We start from the raw sequence: 26,443 nt of genomic DNA, 5'->3' as shown, positions 1-26,443 counted from the left end.
CATATTTAATAAATCAGTGCCACAAATTTTGGATCTATACATAGTAGTGAGATGGTTGAATTTTTTTCCTATAAATAACCATTATACTTTCACCTGTTCTCGCATCATTTCGACATTCAATCAAAGAATTATAATTCTATCATAATTTTCAGTTTTTCATGTTTTTTTTCTTCTTTAGTTTTTCATGTTTTCAGCTAATTTCTCTGTTTTCATATTTTTTTCAGGTCAAGGAATTGTTCTCATTTTTTTAATGACTCCAAAACCCAAATCTGATTTAATTGTTGAGATTAATCCTATGAGAGAAGCTTGGAGTTTGATTGTTTGTATTGTTCCCATTTGGTTTTTTCGTGATGTATTAAATTGCAAGCTTCCATTCTCACTAGACATGGTGATGAATCAGGGTCGGACCTTGGGGAGTGCAAGAAGCGCTACCGAGCCTCTATGTACTTTGTAATAATTTTTTATTCTGATTTTTATTATTTTAGTTAGTTTGTAATTATCAATAATATATATTTATATATATATATATATATATATATATATATATATATATATATATATATATATATATTAGACTGTGATTTGTATATTTTTACATTATAGGTTGATTAATCATTGAAGACATTTCATTTTCCTATACTAATGATTGAAATTTATAGATATTATTTTATATAATTTGATAGGTTTCTAAAGTGATGAATTATAATTTCAAGTTTATTATATTATCATTTATGTATGTAGCGAATGAGATATTGATGAAAATTGGAAAACATCTATTATATAAAATGATGAATAATGAAAATTGGAAAACACGCCTCTAAATGCCAAGTTACTTTATTTATTATATATCATATCTTTTTAATAAAAGCCCCCAACACCAAGCTAATATTTTGACCGCGAATCTGATTTCTCTTTATACCATTCCTTCACATTTTTTTTTTTGAAGGAATACCATTCCTTCACATCTCTCCCTTCTTAATGCTTCTTATTTTGAACATGTTCTTCAAATTTTCTTTCTTATAGCGATTTATTTGATGTATAACCATCATTTATCTCATTTTTAAAAAAATTGATTTCAATTTGGGTTTTCTACTTTTAATTATATTCATTTTAGAATGCTTCTACAAGAGCTCGAATGTGATAGGAAATGAACCTCGAGAAAAACAGAAAGGTTTAAACGTGTTATTCATTTGACGCTTTAAAGTTTTTCTTCTTTTCAAAGAAGCAACAAACTGTTTTAGGTTTATAGAAATTAAAGAATATTGTGTGATATGATTGTTATTAATGATTATATCAAAATCCAACAAAGAATTTATTGGCTGAGAATTTTTTTCTATTATTTAAAAATGTCATAAATTTATTCTTTTAAAATGAAAAAGAACATTGCATTATTTTTATAAAAAAAAAATTAGGTAAGTGAAAAATATTATTAATAGGGTGACATATATATTTTCAGATGAAATTTAAACTCTGTCTATTGGGATGTCAAACTCTTACCATTGAATTGCCACATCATGGATGCATATTTCACTATGTAGGTGCATGTAAGCGAAAAAAAATTGTTTTGAAAAAAAAGAGCAATTATGAAGAGAAAAAAAAAACAAGTTATGCATTTTAGCATATTCTTCAATTATATTTTCAATGTGGGTTTTCTGCTTTGCAATTATTCAATTGAAATAACAAAAAAGTCAGTCCAACATCCTTCTGAAAAGGGCTATAATTTCTTTATATATTTTTTTTAAGTAAACTAGGAAAAAGGAAATGCATCGAGAGGAAACAATCACATCCCATTATGTTGGCATCTCGCGAAACCTCCATCCTTTATATATAGGAGTTTAACTCAGTTGGTAAGGACACTGCATAATATATGCAAGATCCGGGGTTTGAATCCTGGACACGACAAAAAAAATAGTGTATATATTGATTGAATATAAATTATTTCAAATAATTTGTATATTGATAAAGCCAACCAACGTCTCACAAAAAAAAAAAGAGTCCACCAACATTTCAAATCAATTCAATTTAAAGATGTTTTTAATAACTTATTTAAAGCTAAAATGTTACCTTTTTTTGTACAGTTTTTTTTTTAAGTCGTACAAAAAAATATAGAATGTTACAATGCAATGAATATTGATCATTCTAAATTAACGGATCTACATAAATGCATTAATGTGAATATTATAAGTTACTGTATAACACACTATCATTTACATGGAAATTAATTATATGTGTTTTAATTCAAATAAATGACTCCTTCGGAAGAAAAAAAATTCAAATAAATGACAAATGTTCAGCCTACATAAAGAAAAGCTTAAAAAAAAGTTGACGACTCACCCCTCTTTTCACTCAACCACAAAGTTGTTGATTCAACTTTGTTGCCATCATGATAATTTCTTTAGTGAATGATATGCAAATAATTTTTTAAATACTCTTTGAATCATGAGAGATGTCCTGTGATCCAGACGAGTCTTCGAAGTCCAACTCACATAAAAAAAATAGAAAAAACTGTTTTATTTAAATTGTCAATTTCAAATTTCTATGGTGGTCATTGAAAAGCCTCGATTAGTTTTTTCAAACTGAGAAGACTAAATTTTGGAAAATTCTAAAAGAAAAAATATTATTGAAGAACATGAGAATATCATATAATTATATAAATTTAATACCCAAGTCCACCCTATAATACTCAAGTTCTAACAACTTATCGCATAGATTTAATCACGGAACCTAGAAAATATTTTTAAGCATAGCGAGGTAGAGACTAACTTTTCTAATTTATTTTTTGGAACTAAAAATTGCTTTTAGTTTTCTTAGCAACTAAATTGGATCTCAATTTTTATACGAAACTAAATTTTGTTTTCACTCAAAATTCAATTGAGTCATCATTCACTATGTTAACCTATAAATGTGCGATATCATATTTCTAATCAAACATTTTTTTTTTCAAAAATATATAATACCAATTAACAGCTCATTATTGTATTTATAGCAATAGCAATGACAATCAAACAGTTTCAACGCAAAGATGTATATGACAACATGTATTTCAAAGTAAATAAGGATGCGAACTTTCTTTTGTAAAAAAAAAAAACACACACACACACATATGTGGACATTCTTGCTTTTTAAATTTGAAACCTTGACCATTATTTCCTTTATTTGCATTCCCACATATTTCATCTATTGTAGATCAAAATTTGTACATTTTTTTTGTTGTGTACGTATGTAACTCATTTACTAAAGACAAAAAGTGGAGGAATTTGAAACAATATAATCATGCATTTTGTCAGCTCATCATAACACATTGACGTTTTTCCATGGTTTGATCCCACCAAAGACCAAAAGTGAAAGAATTTAAAATAATTGAAATAATTTTTTTATTTAATATAAAAAAAACCAAGAAAATGACTTACCAATATTTATATGTTTTTAAAATGTCTAATAAGCATATATTTTAAAATGTCTAATAAGCATATATTTTGTAAACTCATCATAACTCATGTGCATTTTCCATTGTCACATCCACAAAAGAGCAGATTTGAAGGAATTTGAAATAATAGAGGTTGAATACAAAAATAGAAGGAAAGCTAATGACATTCAAAAATAAAGTTTTATGAAAAAAGGGTAATTAAGTAAATATTCTCTTTAAATATGAAGATTTTTTGTTTTAGTCCCTAGAAATAAAATCACATTTTTTAATCATTTTAACATTTTCTTTTGAAGTTTTTATGGAAAAAATTGTTGACAAATTTTTTTACAGGACTAAAAATGGTGATGAAATTTTTTACAAGGACCGAAAAGTGTTATTTATTTTTGTAGGAATTAAAAATGACAATTTAGTTAATTAACTTTACAAAAAATAGCAAATGACTAGGGGTGTTCGCGGTTCGGTTTGGATCGGTTTTTAGGTAAAAAAATCAACCGATCCAAAATAAAAATCACGTGCGGTTCGGTTCGATTTGGATGATTATGTTAAAAAAATCCGAACCGATCCGATCCAAATATATGCGGTTTAATTTGGATCAATTTTTGGATATCCAAAGTGCAACATGCAATTTTTTTATTAATATTTTTTTTAAGAGGCTTTTTATTAATATTATTATTACTCATACACAGTAAAATAATAGGTTTGATACAAAATATGACATAAATTTATTTAAAAAGTTAACATTACACAATGAAAATGATTGATTATATTTGAAATAGATGAAGTAGTAATAATATAGATTAAATTAATGTTATATATAAGATTAAATACCAATAAGAAATATATTAATGCAATATATAATACTAATAAAATAATAAATAAGTATAAAAATTTATTTTTGCGGTTCCGTTTGGTTCGGTTCAGTTTTGAAAAGGCAATCTGAAATCCGATCCGATCATAGCGGTTTTTTCAAAACAACATCCAAACACATCCAAAAATATTCGGTTTTTTGCGGTTTTCGGTTTTTTTTAATTGGTTTGCGGTTTTATTTTGGATCGGTTTGGATTTGAACACCCCTATAAATGACATCCAAACACCAACGAAATAGTTCATCATAATGTTGAGTGTACAAAGGAAGCCTACATTTGGTTGGAACATCATATTAAGTTAAGAGGGATCACACAAGTGAGACTTACACCAGATCTTCACTTAAAATGTCTACTAAGTATGTACTTTGTCAACTCAGCATAATTGTGTGTACCATTTTATAATCTAAAATAATAAAGGTTGACTAAAAATATAGCATCAAACCGAATAACATCCAAAATGTTGTGAATTCCAGTGGAGCATAAGCTGAGTTGGTCAATCACATTAGGTTAAGAGAACCCATAAAAGTGAGACTAACATCACACGTTCATCCAAAACCTTAAGACATTATGTATTTGAGTCATCTCACTTATATTTTTCTCACCACCTACTCACTCATACATGGCAAATTAACTTCTCTCTTAAATGCGAGACTCTCTACATTGTAATCTGGTAACATAACTAAATAAAGTTATATTGAGGCACAATACGGTAAAAAAAGATAGATTGGTGTTGGTTTCATGAAGTGATGTTTATGTTCCTCTCTTTCATGAGTATAAAGAAAATAAACCAGAAAAATAAATAAGATGAAAAAGAAATTTTAACATGAGAGAAATAGTAAGGAAAAAAAATAAGGAGTGTGTGCTTTGACCGTGAGAGTATATGGAATAATGATTGTTGTTGGTAATTTTGCGGGTTTGTTGAAAAATTTGGAGATTTTGAGGTAATTATTATACCACACATTAGACTCAATTAAATAATCGCAACACCAATTTAAAAATTCTAATAAGCATATATTTTGTTAACTAAGCAAAACATATAGGCATTTTTTCATTATAAAATTCTACCAAAGATCAAAAGTGAAGAAATTTGAAATGAGGGAGGTTGAATAAAAAAAAGCATGAAAATAAATGATAACCAATAACTAAAATTTAAGATAAAAAATTTAAATAAATGAGATCTATAAGCTAACAAAACAATTTATCTTAGTTTTGGGACTTTCAAGGGATCCTACCTTGAGTTTTATCGCCACATTAGACTAAGAGACAACACACAAGTGAGATTGATATCATATATTCACCCAAAACCTTAAGCCAATAGGTATATGGGTCATCCCTCATATATGTTGTTCAGAATCTACCCGTCCATCTAATATAAAATTTTAACTCATATTTAACACATTAACACCTCTTATTAAAGTTTGCAACCCTCTCTGTGTTCATAATTAGGTGACATAGTCAAATAAGGTCCATGGAAGATGTAATATGTTTAAAAAAATTTGTTGGTGATGGTTTCATTGAAAGAGGTTTATGTGCATTTCTTACATGAGAAAGGGGAAAGGAAATTAGAAGCGAAAAAAAAAATTACCAAAAGAGAATTTGAACATGAGAGAAGCTAAGGGAAAAAAATAAGCAGTATGTGTTTTATTTGTGAGAGTATAGGAAATAGTATGAGTAGTCGATAAATCTATGAGTTTGCTGAAGGAGTTGAAGATTTTTAGATAATTATTTTACAAAAAAATTGATTCAATTTAAAAAACCCACATAACTATAAATATCTAATAAACATTTATTTATCAACCTGATATAACAAATCTTCGATTTTCCATAATCATTTGCCATTATCAACCAAAAGAAAATAATTTGAAATAATAGAGGTTAAATGAAAAAATTCACAAGAAAGAGAATAACATCCAAAAACTAAATTTTAAAATTGAACTATTAAAGACTTAATTGCAGTTTTAGACTCCTATTTTTAGTAACTCGCGAAATTGGTCCGTTTATTTTAAAATTACTCAGTTTGGCCTCTTTCTTATATCATTGTATAAAATCCAATGACATTATTGTTGTGCAAAGAACAGGTCGAGTGATCTATTTGTTATAGGGACTAATATGTTATACGGAGTAATATTTTAATACCTTTTTGACAATATTTTGGTCTCATATACCTTCAGGTGCTGGTTTTGTGCTTCAAGTGATGTGGTATCATTCATATGTACACAGACTGACTTTAATGGAATTTCTATGGCATTCAAATATCATTGACCAATTGCAATAGGTGCAATGCATTCTCTCCGGCTCCAAAATTAACACTGTCTGATACAGTAAGGTGTTTATCTGCTGAAACTTAGGTTTTTCTATTATCTGATAGAGCAGCTCCAATATTCACATACTCAGTTTAATTTTATTTATAATGTCAGTATCCTTCTGATCTTTCTCATTTTTCCTAATGTAAGCTGTAGCTCTTTCAGTGACCATGTTATCGGCTATATGTTATCCTTCATTCTTGATACAATATGCTATATACAATCCATCTTTTTTTTCTTGGTTCTTTGGAGCGCCTATGTCTATGTGCATGCACATGATAGTTTTGTAGTCTCTTTATATTCTGTTGTGTTTTTGGTGATGGGTTATATTATAATATCCTTAGTTAAAAAATACGATAGATAGCTGGTGTCTTTGTCGCTGTTTGTTATGCTTATTTCTTACACAATTGAATATTACAAATTCGTGTTAATTGTTGTATAGATGAAGCAAGTGTATGCTAACATTAACTTTGTATATATAAGGGTATCCGCTATATAAATCATGGAATTTGAAGGGAAACTATATATAAGGGCATCTGGTAGAGACGATTTGTTAGATAGGGACAATTAATTGTATATGTAGTGGTTGGCCTCGAAACTGCAACACCCCCGATTATATGCAGAACATCAAAAAAAAAAAACTCATGTCTCCGCGATCAATTTTAGCCATCCGAGAAAAATATTCCAACGTTAAATACTAATATTTCGACTGTACATCCGTTAAATCATTCCTGTTTAACGATAGGAGATTCCAATTAATTATATACACGTTGATATTGGTATATAATATGCAATAGAAAATACGATAACGATGCGTTCTAATGATATATTGTGTATAAAATATTCAATTTGCCGATTAATTAGACTTTATAAAATAAAAAAGTAGTCGTAATTCTAGCCCGTGCCTGACACGGGTTTCCAAACTAGTTATATATATTTGCACTATTTTATTTTGATAGTACACATGGCATCCTTATATTGAAAGGTGCATTTAATGTTTTGTGTAATTGGTACATATTATGTGATTTGTGCAAGACTTATGTAATTAACATGATTATTCAAGTTGACTAAAAGGCTTATAATGACAAAAAAATAAATGGAATATTTTATTCAAATTATTTTTGCTATTTAATGTGTTACTAATTTCATTAGTAAATTAATGGCATAATTGATGTGACTTACTTGCTTCTTTTTTCTTATAAATATTGTTTGTCCGTCTCAAACATCTTCACATCATTTAGAATTCATACTAAAATTTTAAAATTATTCTCAAAATCTCTCTTTTATTTTATTGAAACACTTTTCTTCTTAACATATTTTTTTCATCACTCTAATTTCAAAAATTGATTCAATTTATGATATTACTCCACTACAAGTTGTATATATCCATGTATTTTGTTCAAATTCACATATTCATCCTATGATACCCTCGAGTTTTAACGGCTTATGACAAGATATGTACCAATTACATGTTGGTACATAATTCTTAATTATCATCCAATCAAATTGTAATCAACACATCATCATATTAAGTTAGCCAGGCTTGAGTTTTTTTCCTATATATAGTCAATTTGTCTTTCATAATTTGTATATGCATCTTCCTTTCATACAAATTGTTTATAATATCATTTATTTGAAATGCAAATATTTCTACCTCCTGACCAATTCAATTTTATTGATTTCATTATTATCAAATTGATTTAGGCACCTTTTTTTTCCTTCCGAATTTTGATTCCCTTTTATAGGTTTAGCTGTCGGCTCTGTTAATTTTAGGGTTTTCATCCCCATATATATTTACACCTTTTGAAAAAGTTTGCTTCACGTTTTAATGAATTTCATTATTTTTCTATTAATTTGAAGCGACGTAATTGAAAGACGTTTTGAATCAGATTTCTTCATTCCAAAACTATTTTTTTTGCCACTATTAATAATTAGAGATATGTGAAAGGCATGTCAATGTTTTGTTCTTCCAACGTTGAAGTTGTGCATATAAAAGAGAATTCTTCCTTAAAAAAAACAGAGAATTCTCAAGTATTTTTGGGTAACATATTAGTTGATAGTTCTCAAGATATTATATTTTTATCTTACATTTTTGTGGTGCAAACTATTCATGTATGTTGTAGAACAAGACCGACCCCTGCGAAAATGTAGAAAATTTATTTTAGTTATTTTTTTTTCAATGAATTTTATCTAAACCTCACTATTTTCTTTATTATTTTCATTTGCTCCTATTCAAAAGAACTGATTTAATTTATTAAGTTTTTTCGTTTCTATTGTCAATCACTCATTTTCACTAAACATGGCGTTGATATATATTATTTGACATAAATTATTTTAACATCAAATCTCATCCATTCATTTCATTTGATAAATTAGTTCACATGCATCAAATACTCTTTATCACCTAATCAAGCATTCCATTTTTATCTCCCCATATTTATTTATTTCTGCCATCAACACATACTCAAACTTCTTTGTTAATTTTTTTACAAATTGCATGATAAAACACATACTTATGGTTGTTTGAGTCACTCATCAACATCGATAATATTTATTTGCCTTTATTTCATACCCATATTTTTTTATTTATTTTAAAATTATATTAAAAAAAAAGACAACAATCTCAGCTAAACTATCAATATCTCTATCTGTATCCTTATCTACATCTACAATCTACATCTACATCTACAATATAAACAAGTGAAACCATTTTCATTCAAAAGTACATGTGGCATGTTATAGTCTCATTCTAATTAATGTCAGGCTAATTAATGCTAGAAAAATTCAAATTTCCATTACATGGTATATGCTTAGCACCTGGTATTTCAGTCTCAACGCATACTTCCATATACTGTCTCTATTTTAAGAAATCATTCGATTTATTATTATGATCAAAATGATATCTAGAAATTTAATTGCCTGATATCAAATCAAACAAGAAACTGCCCATAAAAAAAATCAAAGAAGAAACTATCAACTGCCAATTAATAAAATTAAATTCAAATTATTCAACACTTATAACAGTCCTAAAAAAGAATGTTGACAATTGGTCTAATTCAAGACTATCGTTGAATTGTTTCTCACCTATTAAAATCAAATTAAAACCAAAATAAAATAGTGAAAGGTAATGATTCTTTTTGTCACAAAAAGTAAATAAAATAGCTCAGATCTTTATCTCCCATCCTATTCTCATCACTATTACTATTTTTCAAAAATGGTTTTGAGAACGGTAAGAAAATCAAGAACACCTTTAGTTCCTACAATTTCATCAAATTTTATTGTTGATTGCATCAGACCGTTCCCCTTCATCATGGTTTGAGACCATGGTTTAGGATTTTATTGCTAATAGTTGGATTTTGAGCTGTACAGGAGAAAATAAGAGGGAGAATGTTAGTTATCAAATAATTTGTTGAGAAATTGATTTTGAAGCTGAAGAAAGGCATAAACGAAGGGATCTTGAATCTTCTCTCATGATTTATATTTTGTTCCAATTCTCTCGTGATTTATATTTTGTTCCAAATAATTGTCTACTATATATCATTTTTGAAAATGCTTCATTTGAGACATTATTTTCATCATATAACGAAATGATCTTATTCATTAAATTTCTTATGCTATTAATGTAACATATTTATTTTCCCATATATTTGTTTGCGGATGACCATATTGCTACTCAATGTTCCTCAAATTTACAAAGAACTTATCAGATTTATAACTAAAGTATATCTCAGTTTAATCGACTTTAATTCCTTCCAGTTTGGTTGTGTTTCTTCTAATTGGGAGGAAACTCAACATTATTGAAATTTCTTTTATCGGTTTTGTTTACAATGTGTTCATTATTTTGCAGAGACCTTTATAATATTGAGAACAAAGTAGTTTCCTATCTATATATTCAGTTCAAGGTCGCGCATCCTATATTAACTGTCAGGGCCAAACTTTAGTTTTTTTGGTAATTTGTCATTTACTCATTTTATACCACGAATCATATGTAATAAGTGTGTATTTTAGTCTTTTTAAGGTTTTTGTTTATTTTTCTTCTTTGTGTTGTTTAGATTAGTGTTACATTATAAGAATTTTGAATTAGGGTTTCATTTTTCTTTGTTGCAGCTTCTCTTCTGGATTCTTAAGTTTCTTTTTTGACATATTCTAGATTCTTACGTTGCAAAAGTTTTTCTGAATTTTAGTACTATGATTATTTCTGAATTTTGCTAAAAAAAAATCTAAATTTTTATTGCAACTTTATTTCTGAATTATGTGTTCTCACGGAATTTCATATATTTTATTTTCAGTATTAAATAAATACAAACATTTGAAGAAAAAAAAAATTCCTCTTTTATTTTTTTGAGGGAATTCCTTTTTTATTTAAATGCAGTTTTGGTCGAACCAAACCGTACACCATCGATTCAGTTTGGTTCGTTTTCACTTTTAAAAAATGATAAAACCCAAACCTCATTTGACTTTGAAGAGCATGTAAATGGTAATTTAAAAAAATCATTATAACAATCAATATTTTGAATAAAACACGTTTACTCAATAATATAAGTATTGTACTACCTCTCATACAAACAAAGTTGTAAAGAGTGTATATACACATTAATCAAAATATATCTATTTTAAAAGGAGCACTAGCCAACAAATGTGTATTTTTTTATGTTAATTTTAAACCGAACCTCCACTAGATAGAACTAGAAAATTAGGTGTAGAACATATACAGTGGCTAGACCTATGGGTTTTTAGATGCAATATTGCACATGTTAAAGCAACTGAAAGTAATAACTTCTTATTGAAAACAACTATTATTTATTAAAAAACTACACATTTAATATAAAATGCACACCAATTATTTATTACTAAGACCCATTTAATATTTTCTGAAGTGTTGAGTTTGAGAGATTTTTTATTTTTTTAGTTAAATGGGGTTCAATTATGAACCAGCTGCATCACTTTATAAATGCATAAATAAAAGGAAACAAGAACAAAAGGAGTTGGGGGATGGACCAAAACCTTCTCAATAAAGCTAAGAAAAAGTTGAGGGGCAAACACCAAACCAAGAAAAAAGTAAATAACAAGAAAATAAAAAGTAAAGAAAACCAAAAGAAAAATAAAAGGAACGAACTAAGAGAAAGTCCTTGAGTTATTCTGGTAACATATATACTCCTAGAGTTTGAAAGATTAAATCTTATTAAGTATTAATTATAAGAGCAAGTGACATGTACATAGAGACTCATTTAAGCAACCAAAAGGAGAGGTCCATTGTGGATGCTCTAACAATCGATTAACATATTGATGAAAATTTTTGGTCGAAAATAATACAAAATAAATGCTTGCTGAAATTATCAATTTTTAAATATTATTGTTATTATTATTATATTATTATTAATAATAATAAATATTGATTTTTAATGTTTATTAGATATACTAATTAAATGTATCAATTAAGTTTGGTAACTAATTTTATATTTGATATTTTTTTCGAGTTATCATGAAATTGGTATAAAGCTTACATCACCGCTTAGCAGTGACTAATCTTAGTTGGAAAACCTGTGGGATACATAAGACGAGTTCTCTCATCTCAGCCGAATATTTTCCATACACATGAGGCAGAAATTGAACTGCTATCCACATACTTACGAGGCTCTAATCTATTATCAATTTGACCATTTTTTCCTAGGGTCATAGCTTACATGTTAATTCCAGGTGTTCGTACAACCGGTTCATCCTTCAATATTCCATTGAAAATCAATGAAGCATTGATACATGGATTTGAAAAGAAAATACGAGACCTTAAAATTGATATGAAGGCAGCAGAGAGAATCAAACACGAGACCTTAAAAGTAGTCCCAGGCCAAAACAAGTGGGTTAGATCAAACTTATTCATTGTGTTCCCTTATTGACTTTGTTTATCCAAATAATTTGGAAAATATATAGATCTCCAAAAAAATCAAGAGCGAGGGATACTTGCTCAAACTTTGGACCCATTTGAGCACTTTAACAATATTATTCTATCGTTGTTTCCAGAAAACGAGAAGGAAAATATTAGCTTTGATTTGGTTTGTCAGTCTGACCAAAATAAAAAGCTACAAAGCAAATGGTATTCAATTGAGTTCTTGAATGATATTAACAGTTGCATATTTCAAACCACAAATTAAGATTTAAAGTTGGATGTCCAATAATATTGATGAGGAACATATACCAAGGTATTGTGTTTCAAAATGAGAAACCCCACATCTTCATCCAAAACCTTAAGACAATATGCATATTACTCATTTCATTTATATGTTCATAAATATCAAATCTTGCTGGCAATATAGAATTTTTACTCACACATGACAAATTAGCATTTCTCCCTTAAACGTGAGACTCTCTATGTTATGATATGATGAAATAGTCAAATAAGGCCAGAGGCACAACATGGTAAAAAAGGTGGCTTGGTGGTGGTTTCATAGAGATGTGTTTTTTTTCTCATTTATTTTATGAGAAGAGAGAAATTAAATTAGAAAAATTATTCGAACTAGAAAGAAATGACAAGGAAAACGAGTGAGTTGTGGGTAGTTTTATGAGTTTGTTGAAGGAGTTGGATATTACTGAGTAATTATTCTACCAAAAATATTAGACTCATTAAAAATGTCACATCAATTTAAAATGTACAATAAAGTATTTTTCAACTCAGCATAACACATAAACGTTTTTCCTTTGTCATATCCCACTAAAGACTGAAAGTGAAGGAACTTAAAATAATAGAGGTTAAATAAAAAAAAAAGTTATCACCTTGACAAATAAAAATTGCATGAAAGCGAACGACTTCCAAAATATAATATTTAACATAAAAAAAATTAAATTAAACAAATGACATTCAAAAGCTAACAAAACAAATCATCATAATTTCAGGACTGCAAGTGTAACCTACATTGGGTTGTATCTTTGCATTAGGCTAAAAGAAACTAGACAAATGATATCGACACCACAATTTCTCCCAAATTATTTAGGCACACGTTTGTGAGTCATCTCACTTATATCTTATTCAATATCTACTATTCCTTTCATTGTAGAACTTTAACTCTTATTTTACACGATAACATATCTCCTTCAAGTGTGACATTCTCTGTGTCCGTAATTACGTGACATAGCCAAATAAGGTCAAACCGATGTACAACATGATCAAAAAGGTAGATTAATGGTAATTTACTAAAAGTGTGTTTTTGTTCCTTTATTTCATGAGAAGAGATCAAAGAAATTAGAAGATGAAAAATAAATTTGAGATTGAGAGAACTGAAACCGGTTAAAAAAAATAAGAATTGTGTATTTTGTCCATGAGGTTATAAAGAACGAAGTAAGTTGCAAGTGATTTTATGAAATTGTTGAAGGAGTTGAAGATTTTTGTGTAATTAATTTACCAAAAAGTTAGATTGCGTTAAAAAAACTAATTTACCAAAAAGTTAGATTCGGGTAAAAAAACGCAACAACATATAAAGAATTTACTAAGCACATATTTTGTTAACTCAGCATAACACTTAAGTGTTTATCTATGGTTAAATTCCACCAAAGATCAAAGGATAAGGAATTTAATATCTTAGAGATTGATTAAAAAATATTGCATGAAAGTGAACAACACCCAAAAACATAAATTTGATATAAAAATTAAATAATTGGCATCCTAAAACTAACGAAACCGTTTATCGTAATGTTGAGAGTTCTAAGGGTGTCTACAGTAGGTTGGACTATCACATTAGGCTAAGTGAAACCACACAATTGTGATTGACATCACATCATTATCCAAAACCTTAAGGCATTAGGTGTATTGGTCACTTATATGTTTCTCAACGTCGACTTTGGTATCCAATAATGTGGAACTTTAAGTCACAATTTACACATGAACATATATCTCTAAAGTGTGAGACTCAATGCGTTTGTAATTTGTTGATAGTCAAATAAGGTTAGGCGAAGGCACAACATGGTTAAAAAAATGGATTAATGGTGTTTTTGCGGAGGGAAGTTTGTGTTCCCATCTTTCATGAAATGAGAGAAATAAATTTAGCAACAATAAAATTAAATTAGAATATGAAAAGAAATTTGAACATGAAAGAAATGATAAGGGAAAAAAATAGTGTGTGTTTTGTCCTTGGAAGTATCGGAAATATAGCGAGTTACTGACAATTTTATGGGTCAGTTAAAAAGTGTTGGAAATTTAAGAGTAAATATTTCACCAAAAAATAGACTCGGTTAAAAAAACGCCACATCTTTATAAAATGTTTAATAATCATGTACTTTTTCAATTCAGCATAACACATTTGTATTTTTCCATTCGCATTTCGTTCACCCAAAGACCAAATATGGAGGTATTTGATATAATATTGATTGGATAAAAAAATTGAATGAAAGCAAATGACATCCAAAAACTTATACTTGATATAAAAAGTTAAACAAATGAAATTCAAAAACTAAAAAAAAAAAAATTAATGTTTAGAGTTCTGAGGGAGTCTACAATGGGTTGGACCATCACATTTGACTATGAGAAACTCCACAAGTGATATTGACAGCATCTTCGCGTAAAATCTGAAGACATTAGGTATATTGTTCTTCTCGCTTATACGTTACTCAATGTATATTATTGCACACAAGTTTAACCCACTATAATATTTAGAGTTCTGAGGGAGTCTACAATGGGTTGGACCATCACATTTGACTATGATAAACTCCACAAGTGAGATTGACATCACATCTTTGCGTAAAATCTTAAGACATTAGGTATATTGTTCTTCTTGCTTATATGTTACTCAATGTATATTATTGCACACAAGTTTAACTCACATATGAAACATAAACATCTCTCCCTTAAGTGTGAGACTATTATATATGTGATCTGGTGAGATATCACATAAGGTCAGAGACACGACATGGTAAAAAAAAAAGTGGGTTGGCGGCAGTTGCATAGAGGGGTGTTTGTTTCTTTCTTTCATGAGAAGAGATAAAGTAAATTATAAAAGAAAAGAAGATTAAAAATGAATTTGAACTTGATAGAAATGAAAAGAGAAAAAAAAATAAGGAGTGTGCATTTTATTCGTGAGAGCATTGGAAACATAATGAATTGCTGGTGATTTTATGGATTTCTTGAAGAAGTTGAATATTACTGGGCAATTATGCTACCAAAATATTAGATTTATTGAAAATATGTACATCTATTTAAAATGTCTAACGAATATGTATTTTGTCAACTCATCATACATATACATTTTTCCATTGCAAGATCCCATGAAATACCATAAGTGAAGGAATTTGAAATGACAAAGGTTATTTTTTTTTGTGCATGAAAGCTAATCACATTCAAAAACTAAAATTTAAGATGAAAAATTAAACAAATGACACTAAAAAAATAACGAAACAAATCATCACGTTAGGCTAGGATCCTACAATGGATTGTATTATCACATTAAGCTAAGATCAATGACAGAAGTGAGATTCACATTCTATCTTCTTTCAAAGTCTTAAGGCATTATGTATATGAGTCATTTCACTTATATGTTTCTCACATCTACTCTTGCATACAATACGAGATTTTAACTCACACTTGAGACATTAACATCTCTCCATTAAGTGTTAGGATCTTTGTGTCTGTAGTCCACCACCAAGAACAACTCTCGATCCCCCACAACGTCGAACCCGGATGTGATACCACCGTTGGGCTTTCTGTGGGAGCCTACGTTGATGTAGATAGACAATTTAAGAGAAACCACACAAGTGATAATGATACAACCAAAACTCCATCTAAAATTTTAAGTAACACCTGATACATCACAATATTCCCTCCATCAAATATAACGACATTCTAGCCCATGCTTGGCACGGGTGTCCATGCTAGTATATAAAAATTGCATTCCTTATTTAAATGTAAGATTTTAGCATGAAGAACATAATTAATGTAGGAATTAATTAGCACCGTAAAACTTATATTTGACATTTTTTCAATAAGCAGGTTGACTCGGGAAATCGGCTAGTAACAGGTATTCGCTTATATTTGGAAGGCAAGAAAAACAACCACCTATCAATCCATCTTCAGCATCTTTCAGAGGTTCCAGGTGTCCTAGAAATTTCAGAAGATCACAGTTATGATCCTATTGACGAACCAGATGACCGAGGCTACTACGAACCAGTGAAGTGGAGCATGTTTTCTCATGTCTACCCAGCACCTGTACAATGTATACAATAGCTCCAGAATGGACGAGTCTACATCTATTGTGACAAAGGCTTGGTTTGAGGTTAAGTTAATGGGAATGAAGAAAGTTCTTTTCTTAAGTCTTGGATACTCAACCGTAGCATCTGTGAAAATTCACAGATCAGAATGGGATGGACCTTCAACCTCATCTAGAAAATCAGGATTTTTTTTCAGCATTGATGAGTGCAAACCACAATGCAGCAAAAATGAAATTTTACTTTAAAATATAGCTGTAGAAGAAGTTGATTGATATTTGAGAGTAATTGTTGGGACAAGAGGTTTGACAAACATTTTGTTAGTGCATTTCATTCACTTTGGAACTACTCATTGGAATATAAACAAGTTACTCTCAGAGGAAGAGACAGTGATTTTAGGCCATTTTGCTTGAATGCTCAGCTCATAACATTTAGCTGTGTAAAGATATCCTTTTCAAGTTTCTCAATTATTACTCCTGTCTAATGCTTAAAACCTGACCACAAGCAAATCATCTTTCTGTTTTTTGTTTTGACAGAGCAAATTATCTTTCGGTAATACAAAGTTTATATTAATATTGATTAATACACAAAGTAGTAAAACCTCCCAATAGTGCATACTGTATACATACATCAGAAAACTTACAATGTTATTTCTCTGACTAACAAAAAAAAAAAGGGTAAATGGTGAGAATAGAAACATTTTAGAATTTTTTATTAAGTGGTGTTGTTACATTGATGATCGGTTCATTTGATTGATTAAATATTTTTTTTAGGGGTTGATTGATCAATATTGGTTAAATAATATCTTAGCGGGTACTACAGTGTCCATCTTATGATCAATGAATATTAGATTAGTGTGCTTGAATAATACAGTCCATAGTCATGATAAATGTGCTTATGCATATGATCAATGAATATTTTTTTTAGGGGTTGATTGATCAATATTGAAGTTGATTGATCAATGAATATTAGATTAGTGTGCTTGATTAAATATTTTTTTTAGGGGTTGATTGATCAATATTCATGATAAATGAAACCATTGTAACTATTCACGGATGGAAGGGTACACTAAAATAGAATCATTTTAACCTTATACAAAAAGGTTGACCTCCTCTCCACTTTCTCAGTAGATATATGACGATAATCTAGTGGATATTTGACATTAAAATTTTACAACAGTTAAGATGGTTTACAAAGATTAAATATGTCGTTAATTACATTCTCTATGATGATTAAGTATAATATAACAAAATACCACAACTCCATTAGTGATCCAATACACCCTCCTAAATATACAAATTGAGCAAGAAATTTTGAATGTAGAAAACGAAAAAGCTCCTACAAGAGCAAACCCTGACTGCCTTCTGGGAGCACATGCCTCCAATCGAGGAGGAAGTCCTGATCATAATTTATATTTAGATATAAACACTTAAAAGCCATGATTAATATTGTTTAGATAATAATTAACGAGTTCTTAAAAAAAAATTAACGAGTTGTAATACCTTCTTAAATTTATTAATCATTTACCAAACACAATTAATCACATGTAATATATAGCACTAGAGATTTTTCTTTTCTATTTCTCATAATTTTATCTTATCAGTACATCTAAGCAAATACCAAAATTATTTTTCTTTCTAAAAACGTATGAAAAAGGAAAAAAAAAAAAAAAACTTAGCAAGTAAAGAAAAGAAGAAGGATCCAGAGAAGGTGCACAACAAAATAAGCGAACTGATTCCAGACGTGTTTGGAAGGGAATGCATTATCACCTCATCTGTTGCCGAAAACGACTTTGATACCAAACATAGCCGTGTCAAATTGAATAGCCCAAAAATACCAGACCACGTGTCACGATATAATTGGCAGATCTTGCGTTGACTTAATGCAATCTCAAATAATATAATTTTTTCACTATAAAAAGCGAAAACCCTAACCCATTAAATTAATTTTCACAATTTCACATATTGTAGCTTTCGCTTCGTTGCAGAGAAAAGAAAAAGAAAACCCTAACGCACATAATCAAGGTATTCTATTATTCTATTCCTCTTCTCTTTCGGATTAAGATTTCGATTATTAGGGTTTTGTGTTATCTCAATTAGTTTATCGTTGGATCATAATTGATTTTTATTTAGTTCTTTAGATTTCAATTTTTAGGGTTTTGTATTCTCTTTAAATTGATTATTGGATATGTCTGCTTTGATTTTTGATCTAATCGTTTACGTGATATTACTCTGTTAATAATCCAATCTTTGGGAAAATTTTCTTGATTAATTGGCCAATTTGTTTCAATTTGAATGATCGTAGAGGACGTTCATGTTTGTTTTAAGGGTTGTATAGGTAATGTATTGAATGATTATGAAAAATTCTGTAATTAGATTGGTACTGGGATAATTGACAATTCTTTTCTGAACTTGAAAGTTTTTAATAGTTTTATATCTCTAGTTTTCCTGGACTTTTGTTCTGTATATATGTAATTTAGTGTTATAACCCAATTTATTTATTGATTGGTTGGTAGAATTTGATGAAGTTTCTAAGATGTTTCCTGTTAATAGAAGTGATCACATTGGTTAATCTTATGCTTCAGTCTTTTGTTACATGTACTCTTTTCTACTTTGTAATGACCATTATGAAGCATTGTGTATGGATTCGTTTCGTAAATAGAAGTGATTATATTGGCTGATCTTTTGCTATTCGGAAATGGAAACAATTATAAAAGCATCAAATCTCTACTTTTGTCTGGGTTTGTGTTCTTTATATTTGTTATTTAGTGTTGTTACCCAATTTATTTATTGGTTGTTTGTGGCAATTTGATGATGAAGTTTTCAAATGTATCCTGAAAATGCAAGTGGTTTTATTGACGATCTTTTGCTCTCATTCCTTTGTTACACATAGTCGTAACTTTGTAGTGACATTATAAAGTATTGGTGATTGATTCGTTTGTTTCTGTTTATGATAATGTAGATGCAAATCTTTGTGAAGACTCTCACAGGAAAGACAATCACCCTTGAGGTGGAGAGCTCCGATACAATTGACAATGTTAAGGCCAAGATTCAAGACAAGGAAGGGATCCCTCCAGACCAGCAGCGTCTAATTTTTGCCGGCAAGCAGCTGGAAGACGGGCGTACCCTTGCAGATTACAACATCCAAAAGGAGTCCACACTCCACTTGGTGCTCCGTCTTCGTGGTGGGATGCAAATCTTTGTGAAGACTCTCACAGGAAAGACAATTACTCTTGAGGTGGAGAGCTCCGATACAATCGACAACGTCAAGGCCAAGATTCAAGACAAGGAAGGGATCCCACCTGACCAGCAGAGGCTCATCTTTGCTGGAAAACAGCTTGAAGATGGCAGAACATTGGCCGATTATAACATCCAGAAAGAGTCAACTCTTCATCTCGTTTTGCGACTTCGTGGTGGTATGCAGATTTTTGTAAAAACCCTTACAGGAAAGACAATTACTTTGGAGGTAGAGAGCTCGGACACGATTGACAATGTAAAGGCTAAGATTCAGGACAAGGAGGGCATTCCCCCAGACCAGCAGAGGCTCATTTTTGCTGGAAAGCAGCTTGAAGATGGCAGAACTCTTGCTGATTACAACATCCAGAAAGAGTCAACTCTTCACCTTGTCTTGCGTCTTCGTGGTGGTATGCAAATTTTTGTGAAGACCCTTACAGGAAAGACAATTACTTTGGAGGTAGAGAGCTCCGACACTATTGATAATGTGAAGGCCAAGATACAGGACAAGGAGGGTATCCCCCCAGACCAGCAAAGGTTGATTTTTGCTGGAAAGCAGCTTGAAGATGGCCGGACTTTGGCAGATTACAACATTCAGAAAGAGTCTACCCTTCATCTTGTCCTTCGTTTGAGGGGAGGTATGCAGATCTTTGTGAAGACGTTGACCGGAAAGACTATTACTTTGGAGGTAGAAAGTTCAGACACAATCGATAACGTGAAGGCTAAAATACAGGACAAGGAGGGAATCCCACCAGATCAGCAGAGGTTGATCTTTGCTGGGAAGCAATTGGAGGATGGAAGGACCCTTGCTGACTACAACATTCAGAAGGAGTCTACTCTTCACCTTGTTTTGCGCCTTCGTGGTGGGTTTTAAGAATGTGAATGTTGCCCAGCTCTCTTATCATGTGTTGAACTTCTACAGTTGTTAGTTTTTATGTTTTAGAACTTGTGCTGGGTCCGTAATTGCCCTGGAAAACTATCGTTTTATTTCTTGTGTATGATTCTGTTCTAGTTTTTACTTGATGGATGTGAACTATTTGCTTTCGTAGCAGCTTTTAAGTGCTCTCAAGTTGTTTTATCTGATACTCTAAAAATTACCCGCTGATTCATTACTACTCTGCTTTGAGTTAAGTAGAAGTTTTACTTGTTTCAGGTAGGAGATATATGTGTTACACTTGTGTAGTAGTTTGGTCTGGTGGTTTTAACTGATAGACATTTGAATATGAAATTCCACCTTAATAAGGTAACATGTTTCTTAACTGATAGACATTTGAATATGAAATTCCACCTTAATAAGGTAACATGTTTCTTAATAGAAAAAGCGAAAACTCAAGACAGGGTTAACTTCAATAGTAAAAAGACAGGCTTAAACCTGATATATTACCCCGGTTGGAAGGATGATCATGCCAAGCTGTAATGATTGGTACACTTTCTGGTTGTCATAGCATAGCACATATAATCCATTCAACAGATTTAATTTTGAAGTCCTAAATCATCAAAATCGTAATACCGTGAATAATGGGTAGGACGCAAAAGTTTAGAGTTCACGAACTGATTGTTGTGCGTCTTCTTTTACTAGATACACATGAAGTTTGATAAAAAAAAAAATAGAATATTGTTTTGGGCAACGTCTGAAACAAATTAACAAATATTGTTTTGGTTATACAAATATTGTTTTGGTTATATTTTGTGAAGAATAGGGCATTGAGTATCATCTTACCATTGCCCCACAAGGATGGTGTGAGTAAGAAAAAATATACGTTATGACTATGCCCCATATATAAAAACTTGTTGCCAAAAAAACTACAAACATGACGATTTTTGCTCTACACCCAGCACATTTCGCTCGCGCCCTGCAGCCATTCCTAATATGCCCCTGCGTTAGTTAAGTCACGCCGCGTGAGTTAACTCACGCAACGTGAGTTAAGTCACGCTGAAAACAACAACAGAAGTTTGGTTATCTTCTTCCCTCTCTCTCCTTCCAATTTCATTCAATCCATCTCTTCTTCCTTCTCTCTCGTTCCATTACAATTTTGAATAAATCATTTGTGCCAATGATAAGGGTCCCTTATACATTATGAATAAGTGGATTATTTGTGCCAATTCTCTTCCAATTTCATTTCTGCTCTTCTTCCTTCATTTATGAAATTAAGAACAGCTGGGTTATTTGTGCCAATTCACTTGAAATCTGTTTAGCAAGAGAATTATTTGAACAGTTGGGTTATTTCTTTATGCGGTTGAGGTATACCAGTTTTGAAATGAAATTGATTTTGATTTTGATTTGTGAAATTGATTCAAAAAAGATCTTACCGTCTAATGAGATTTGACATAGGATTTTAGCAAGCAACAATTGTAAAATTGATAAGGTTGTTTGCAATTCAAAATAACAGGCAAAGATGCAAAGAAAGAAAGAAAGAAAGAAAGAAAGAAAGAAGAAGAAAGGAAAATAGTAGAGAAAAAACCAGTGAGTTACGTTACTTAAGTCACGTAATTCACTTCACTTTGGGTCCCATGCGCCTTCTGTGTATGTTGGAGCAATTCATATGACTTTGAACTAGCGTGAGTTAACTCACACAGGGTGCGTGAGTTAACTCACGCGGCGTGACTTAAGTCACGCAGAGTTTATAAGGTGCGTTAGTTAAGTCACGTTGCGTGACTTAACTAACGCAGAAATTAACACTTGCGCAAGTTAACTTGCGCAAGGGTATTTTTGGTAGGCTTGCAGGGTGCGAGCAAAACGTGCTGGGTGGAGAGCAAAATTCAAACATGACGGCATTCTTAAGAAAAACTCGTTGCTTGTGATTGTTTTTCTTATGCTCCAAATGCAAAAAGGATAAACTGATAAAGAAAAGTAGAACCAAGAGTTTTGAATGGATATGTCAGCATTTCCTAAGCTTACAACAGATTTCAACTGAAAAATGAAAGAACTCTGCTAGGAGGGATAAAAAACTAAGTACATGGAAGACAAAAAATGGAGGTGAGAAAGATTAAAGAAATTTCCAGTATTGATATTTATGAAAATCCAAGCGAAGGAAGAGGAAGAAAAATTAAAATGAACACAAGGCATTTTGTGGTCTTAAACAAGTTCATAGGACAGGACGTGGTATTGCAGCATCATGGTAATCTTCAAGATTTTAGAATAATCAAAAGCCCAAGTGAAGCTATATTATGCGTGGAAAATGCAATTGGAAGTCGACATACTCTGATTCTTTTTTTAGGAATGGAATTGAAGTTAAGTAACATGACATTGCGTGTTCATCTATCAAAAGAAGTATACTCGGAAACATTGAAAGTTGAACAAGTACATATGTAGGATTACAAAAGCATCAATACCCAAGTGAACTATAGGGAGAAATTTAGAGAAGATGGGAACTAATTTGATGACTGTATCTGCTTTGGATCAGGTAGTATGTTTCATGGCAAGATGTAGTGAATCAAAACACACTTGTTTATGACGCAATACTATGTTGAGAGATATATGCCTTGGCTATTATGATCAACAAAGAAAACAGAAAACCTTAGTTAGAAGAATTCTCTGGAGGCGGTGCAAGACAGCATATAATAAACGTGCATCAGTTGCCAAAAACGACTCTCATACCAAACGTTGTCGTATCATAAGGGTTAGTTAGAATGGACACTTTAGAGCACACGGTGCCTTGGTGTCCTAGTTTATCCAGTTTAACATGAATGAATGGACAAAGGCTAGTACATCAAATAATCTCGAGAGTGAGGATGAACAAGGATTCCAAAGCTCCATATCTGAGGATGAACATATCCTAATCAAGTACACAACAATTGTAGCAGCTTCTTCCAAAAAACTCATAGGTAGCAATTAGCAGACTCTTAACCCTTTCATATAAAATACCCTTTCACTCATATATTTTGTTTTTTCAATAACTCTTTGATTCTCATTGGAGCAATTCTTGTGTGGATACAAAGATTTAGACATATTGTTTGATTACACAAAGTCTGGTTTTAGATTGATGAAAGCGTAATGAAGCAAGTCTCCAACAACACATCGAATCAAATTTAAAATTACGATGGAAAGAAGTATACTTATTTAGCGTTTATCATCAATTTTATTTATTTTTTGGAGATTTATCATGGTTGCTTCAACTAAAGAGAATATGTTGCAAATACATTTGAAATACAGATGTGCCCCTAGGAACACCCAATTTTCCATTTTTAATATGGATCATGCTTATAAGTGTTCTAAGAGCATTATTTAAAGAAACCATAAATATAAATATTCTCTTGAAAACACAAGTCAAACATATGAAAAAGTAATAAATACACACATTTCTACACAAAAGTTACTACTTTTGATAATTTAAACAATGTGTCAAGAACACTTGTTTAACATTTCCCTTTTAATATTTAATGTGTGAGTTTCGCTGCTAAACTCCTTGCAGTTAAAAAAGCGAGAATATCTAGAAGGAAAAAAAACAAAGACTAACATCATAACACTTACACCGACGTAACTCATGAGTTATATACAACAATAAAAATAAGTTTGATAGTAACAAACTAGTTTTCTTTCATTATAATGAGTTTTTATACACTATCGTTTTTTATTTTTTACGAATGTCATACACTGTTTTATTTACTGTGACTAGCTAGATTTTCTTGATATCTAAAAACCAAGTTAAATTAAATCCATTCCCTACTTCTATTGAGATTTGAGCATAACTACAAATATCAACTTCATAACCAAGGATTCTTATTGATGGTGATTTTCTTTAACCCATGGTCTTTAAGAGTCCTAGGAACCAATATTCTTTGACGCCTTCTTTGACAACACTTGTGTATCTTGTCCAGGGGTTGAGAGAGTGCTCAAATATTGGCTGGCAACGGTTCTTGACTTTTTAACCAATAATTTGAGTGTTCAAACTTTAGCCAAAGGTCTTCATTGTCGATGGTGATTGGATTTTAGATAAATGTAAAAAATAATGCTTGCCTTTTAACCAAGGGTTTGAGAGTAGGCATGACAACAAAACCCATATCTGTGGTTACTCACCCGAACCGAACCCAATTTGACGGGTTTTCCCGTTTTGACTGGGTTTGGGTATGAGTTTGGGTTTTCCCCGATTTCAAAACATGGGTATGGGTACCCACCCCGAACCCATACCCAAACCTGTCCCGAATGTAGAAAAATACTTTATGTTGATATGCCATGTTATTTTGTTTGATAATTGCCGTGTTATAAAAACTACCATTGATATTGAAAGGATCAACCGGTCTAACAAATGTTAAAGTGAACATATTTTTGGATAAAGCATTACAATAATTCTCTAGGGGTTGCAAAAAAACTTATATTTTTTATTAAAAAAAATTATTCAATGCGGGGACGGGGATGGGGTGGGATACTCGAACCCGTCGGGACGGGGATGAGGTTCAATTTATTATCCCCCGTTGGGTATAGGTAGGGTAACGAGTAAGTAGAATCAGGTATGATCACGAGGAATGTAAAACCAGTCCCCACCCCCCCATTGCCATGCCTATTTGAGAGTGATTAATTGATTTGTAGCCGATGTTACGAGAGTAATCAAATCTTATGTTTTTCTATTTAGATTGTCTTATTTTTTTCCTTTCATATTCTTTTTCATGTCGGAGAAACAGAGATATAAATATATTTATTCAATTTTCTTGATAAAAAATTACATCGATTCTTTTATCAATGTAATTGATTTCTAAAAATAGATTTAGCGAAAAAAATTAAAATAAAAATAAAGATCGAAGACGAGATGTGGTTTCAAGAAAAGAAATGCAAAATCCAATTTAATCCAATCTATTAGAAGAAAAATTAGGATTGAATTTATATACAGTGTTAAAATGTATGTTTGTGTAAATATATGTTTTACACCGCCAATCAATCATAATCGTTAGATCATTAGAACGGTTAATCTTTAATAATTTTAAAGAAATTCAGTTAATTGGTTGTGATTTACTAACTGTGTACATCATCTTTTTCCCTGTAAAAAAATGGTGTACATCTTTCTTTTTACACAAAAATCGTATACAAACAAATTAAACTCTAACTTATACTTACAAGAAAAATAAATCTATGTGAACAACTTAGCCCATAGACTAAATTTATAAAAGTGGTAATATTTATCAACTATAAAATTCACAAGTCATACAGAAAAAATGATCTGAATCCTTTTATCACCAAAGATTCAGTCTTGAGTCAAACGGATGGGTTAGGGGTTAGAGCAGGTAAAAAAAAAAAAATGCTTAAACCTTGACTCCGCCTAATTATTGTTGAGATGTCTTCACTCAAAATGAAACCATTCATATCTCTTTCTCTATTAATCATAGCTTTTCCACTTCAAATAAAAATAAAAAGGAAAGAAGAAGAAAATTAAAATTAAAATTAAAATTAAAATGAAAATAATAAAAAATCGTCCCTCTCTCTCTTTTACTTTTCCC

At 30.7% G+C, this 26,443-nt stretch overlaps 1 protein-coding gene across 1 annotated transcript; it reads left to right on the top strand.

The window, feature by feature from the left end:
- Positions 1 to 18,725: 18,725 nt before the first annotated feature.
- Positions 18,726 to 21,092, top strand: LOC146911579 (polyubiquitin). Its single transcript, XM_085730218.1, has 2 exons — positions 18,726 to 18,805; positions 19,743 to 21,092. Exon 2 carries the CDS (start codon positions 19,743 to 19,745, stop codon positions 20,886 to 20,888), a length of 1,146 nt encoding a protein of 381 aa, XP_085586344.1. The 5' UTR covers positions 18,726 to 18,805; the 3' UTR covers positions 20,889 to 21,092.
- Positions 21,093 to 26,443: the final 5,351 nt, after the last annotated feature.

The sequence above is a fragment of the Medicago sativa genome, chromosome 7 (assembly GCF_051527215.1).
Source record: "Medicago sativa cultivar Bolivia chromosome 7, Bolivia_mono, whole genome shotgun sequence".
Lineage (NCBI taxonomy): Eukaryota > Viridiplantae > Streptophyta > Magnoliopsida > Fabales > Fabaceae > Medicago > Medicago sativa.
Note: the sequence above shows the minus strand (reverse complement) of the source record. Positions and strands in the feature narration are given on the sequence as shown.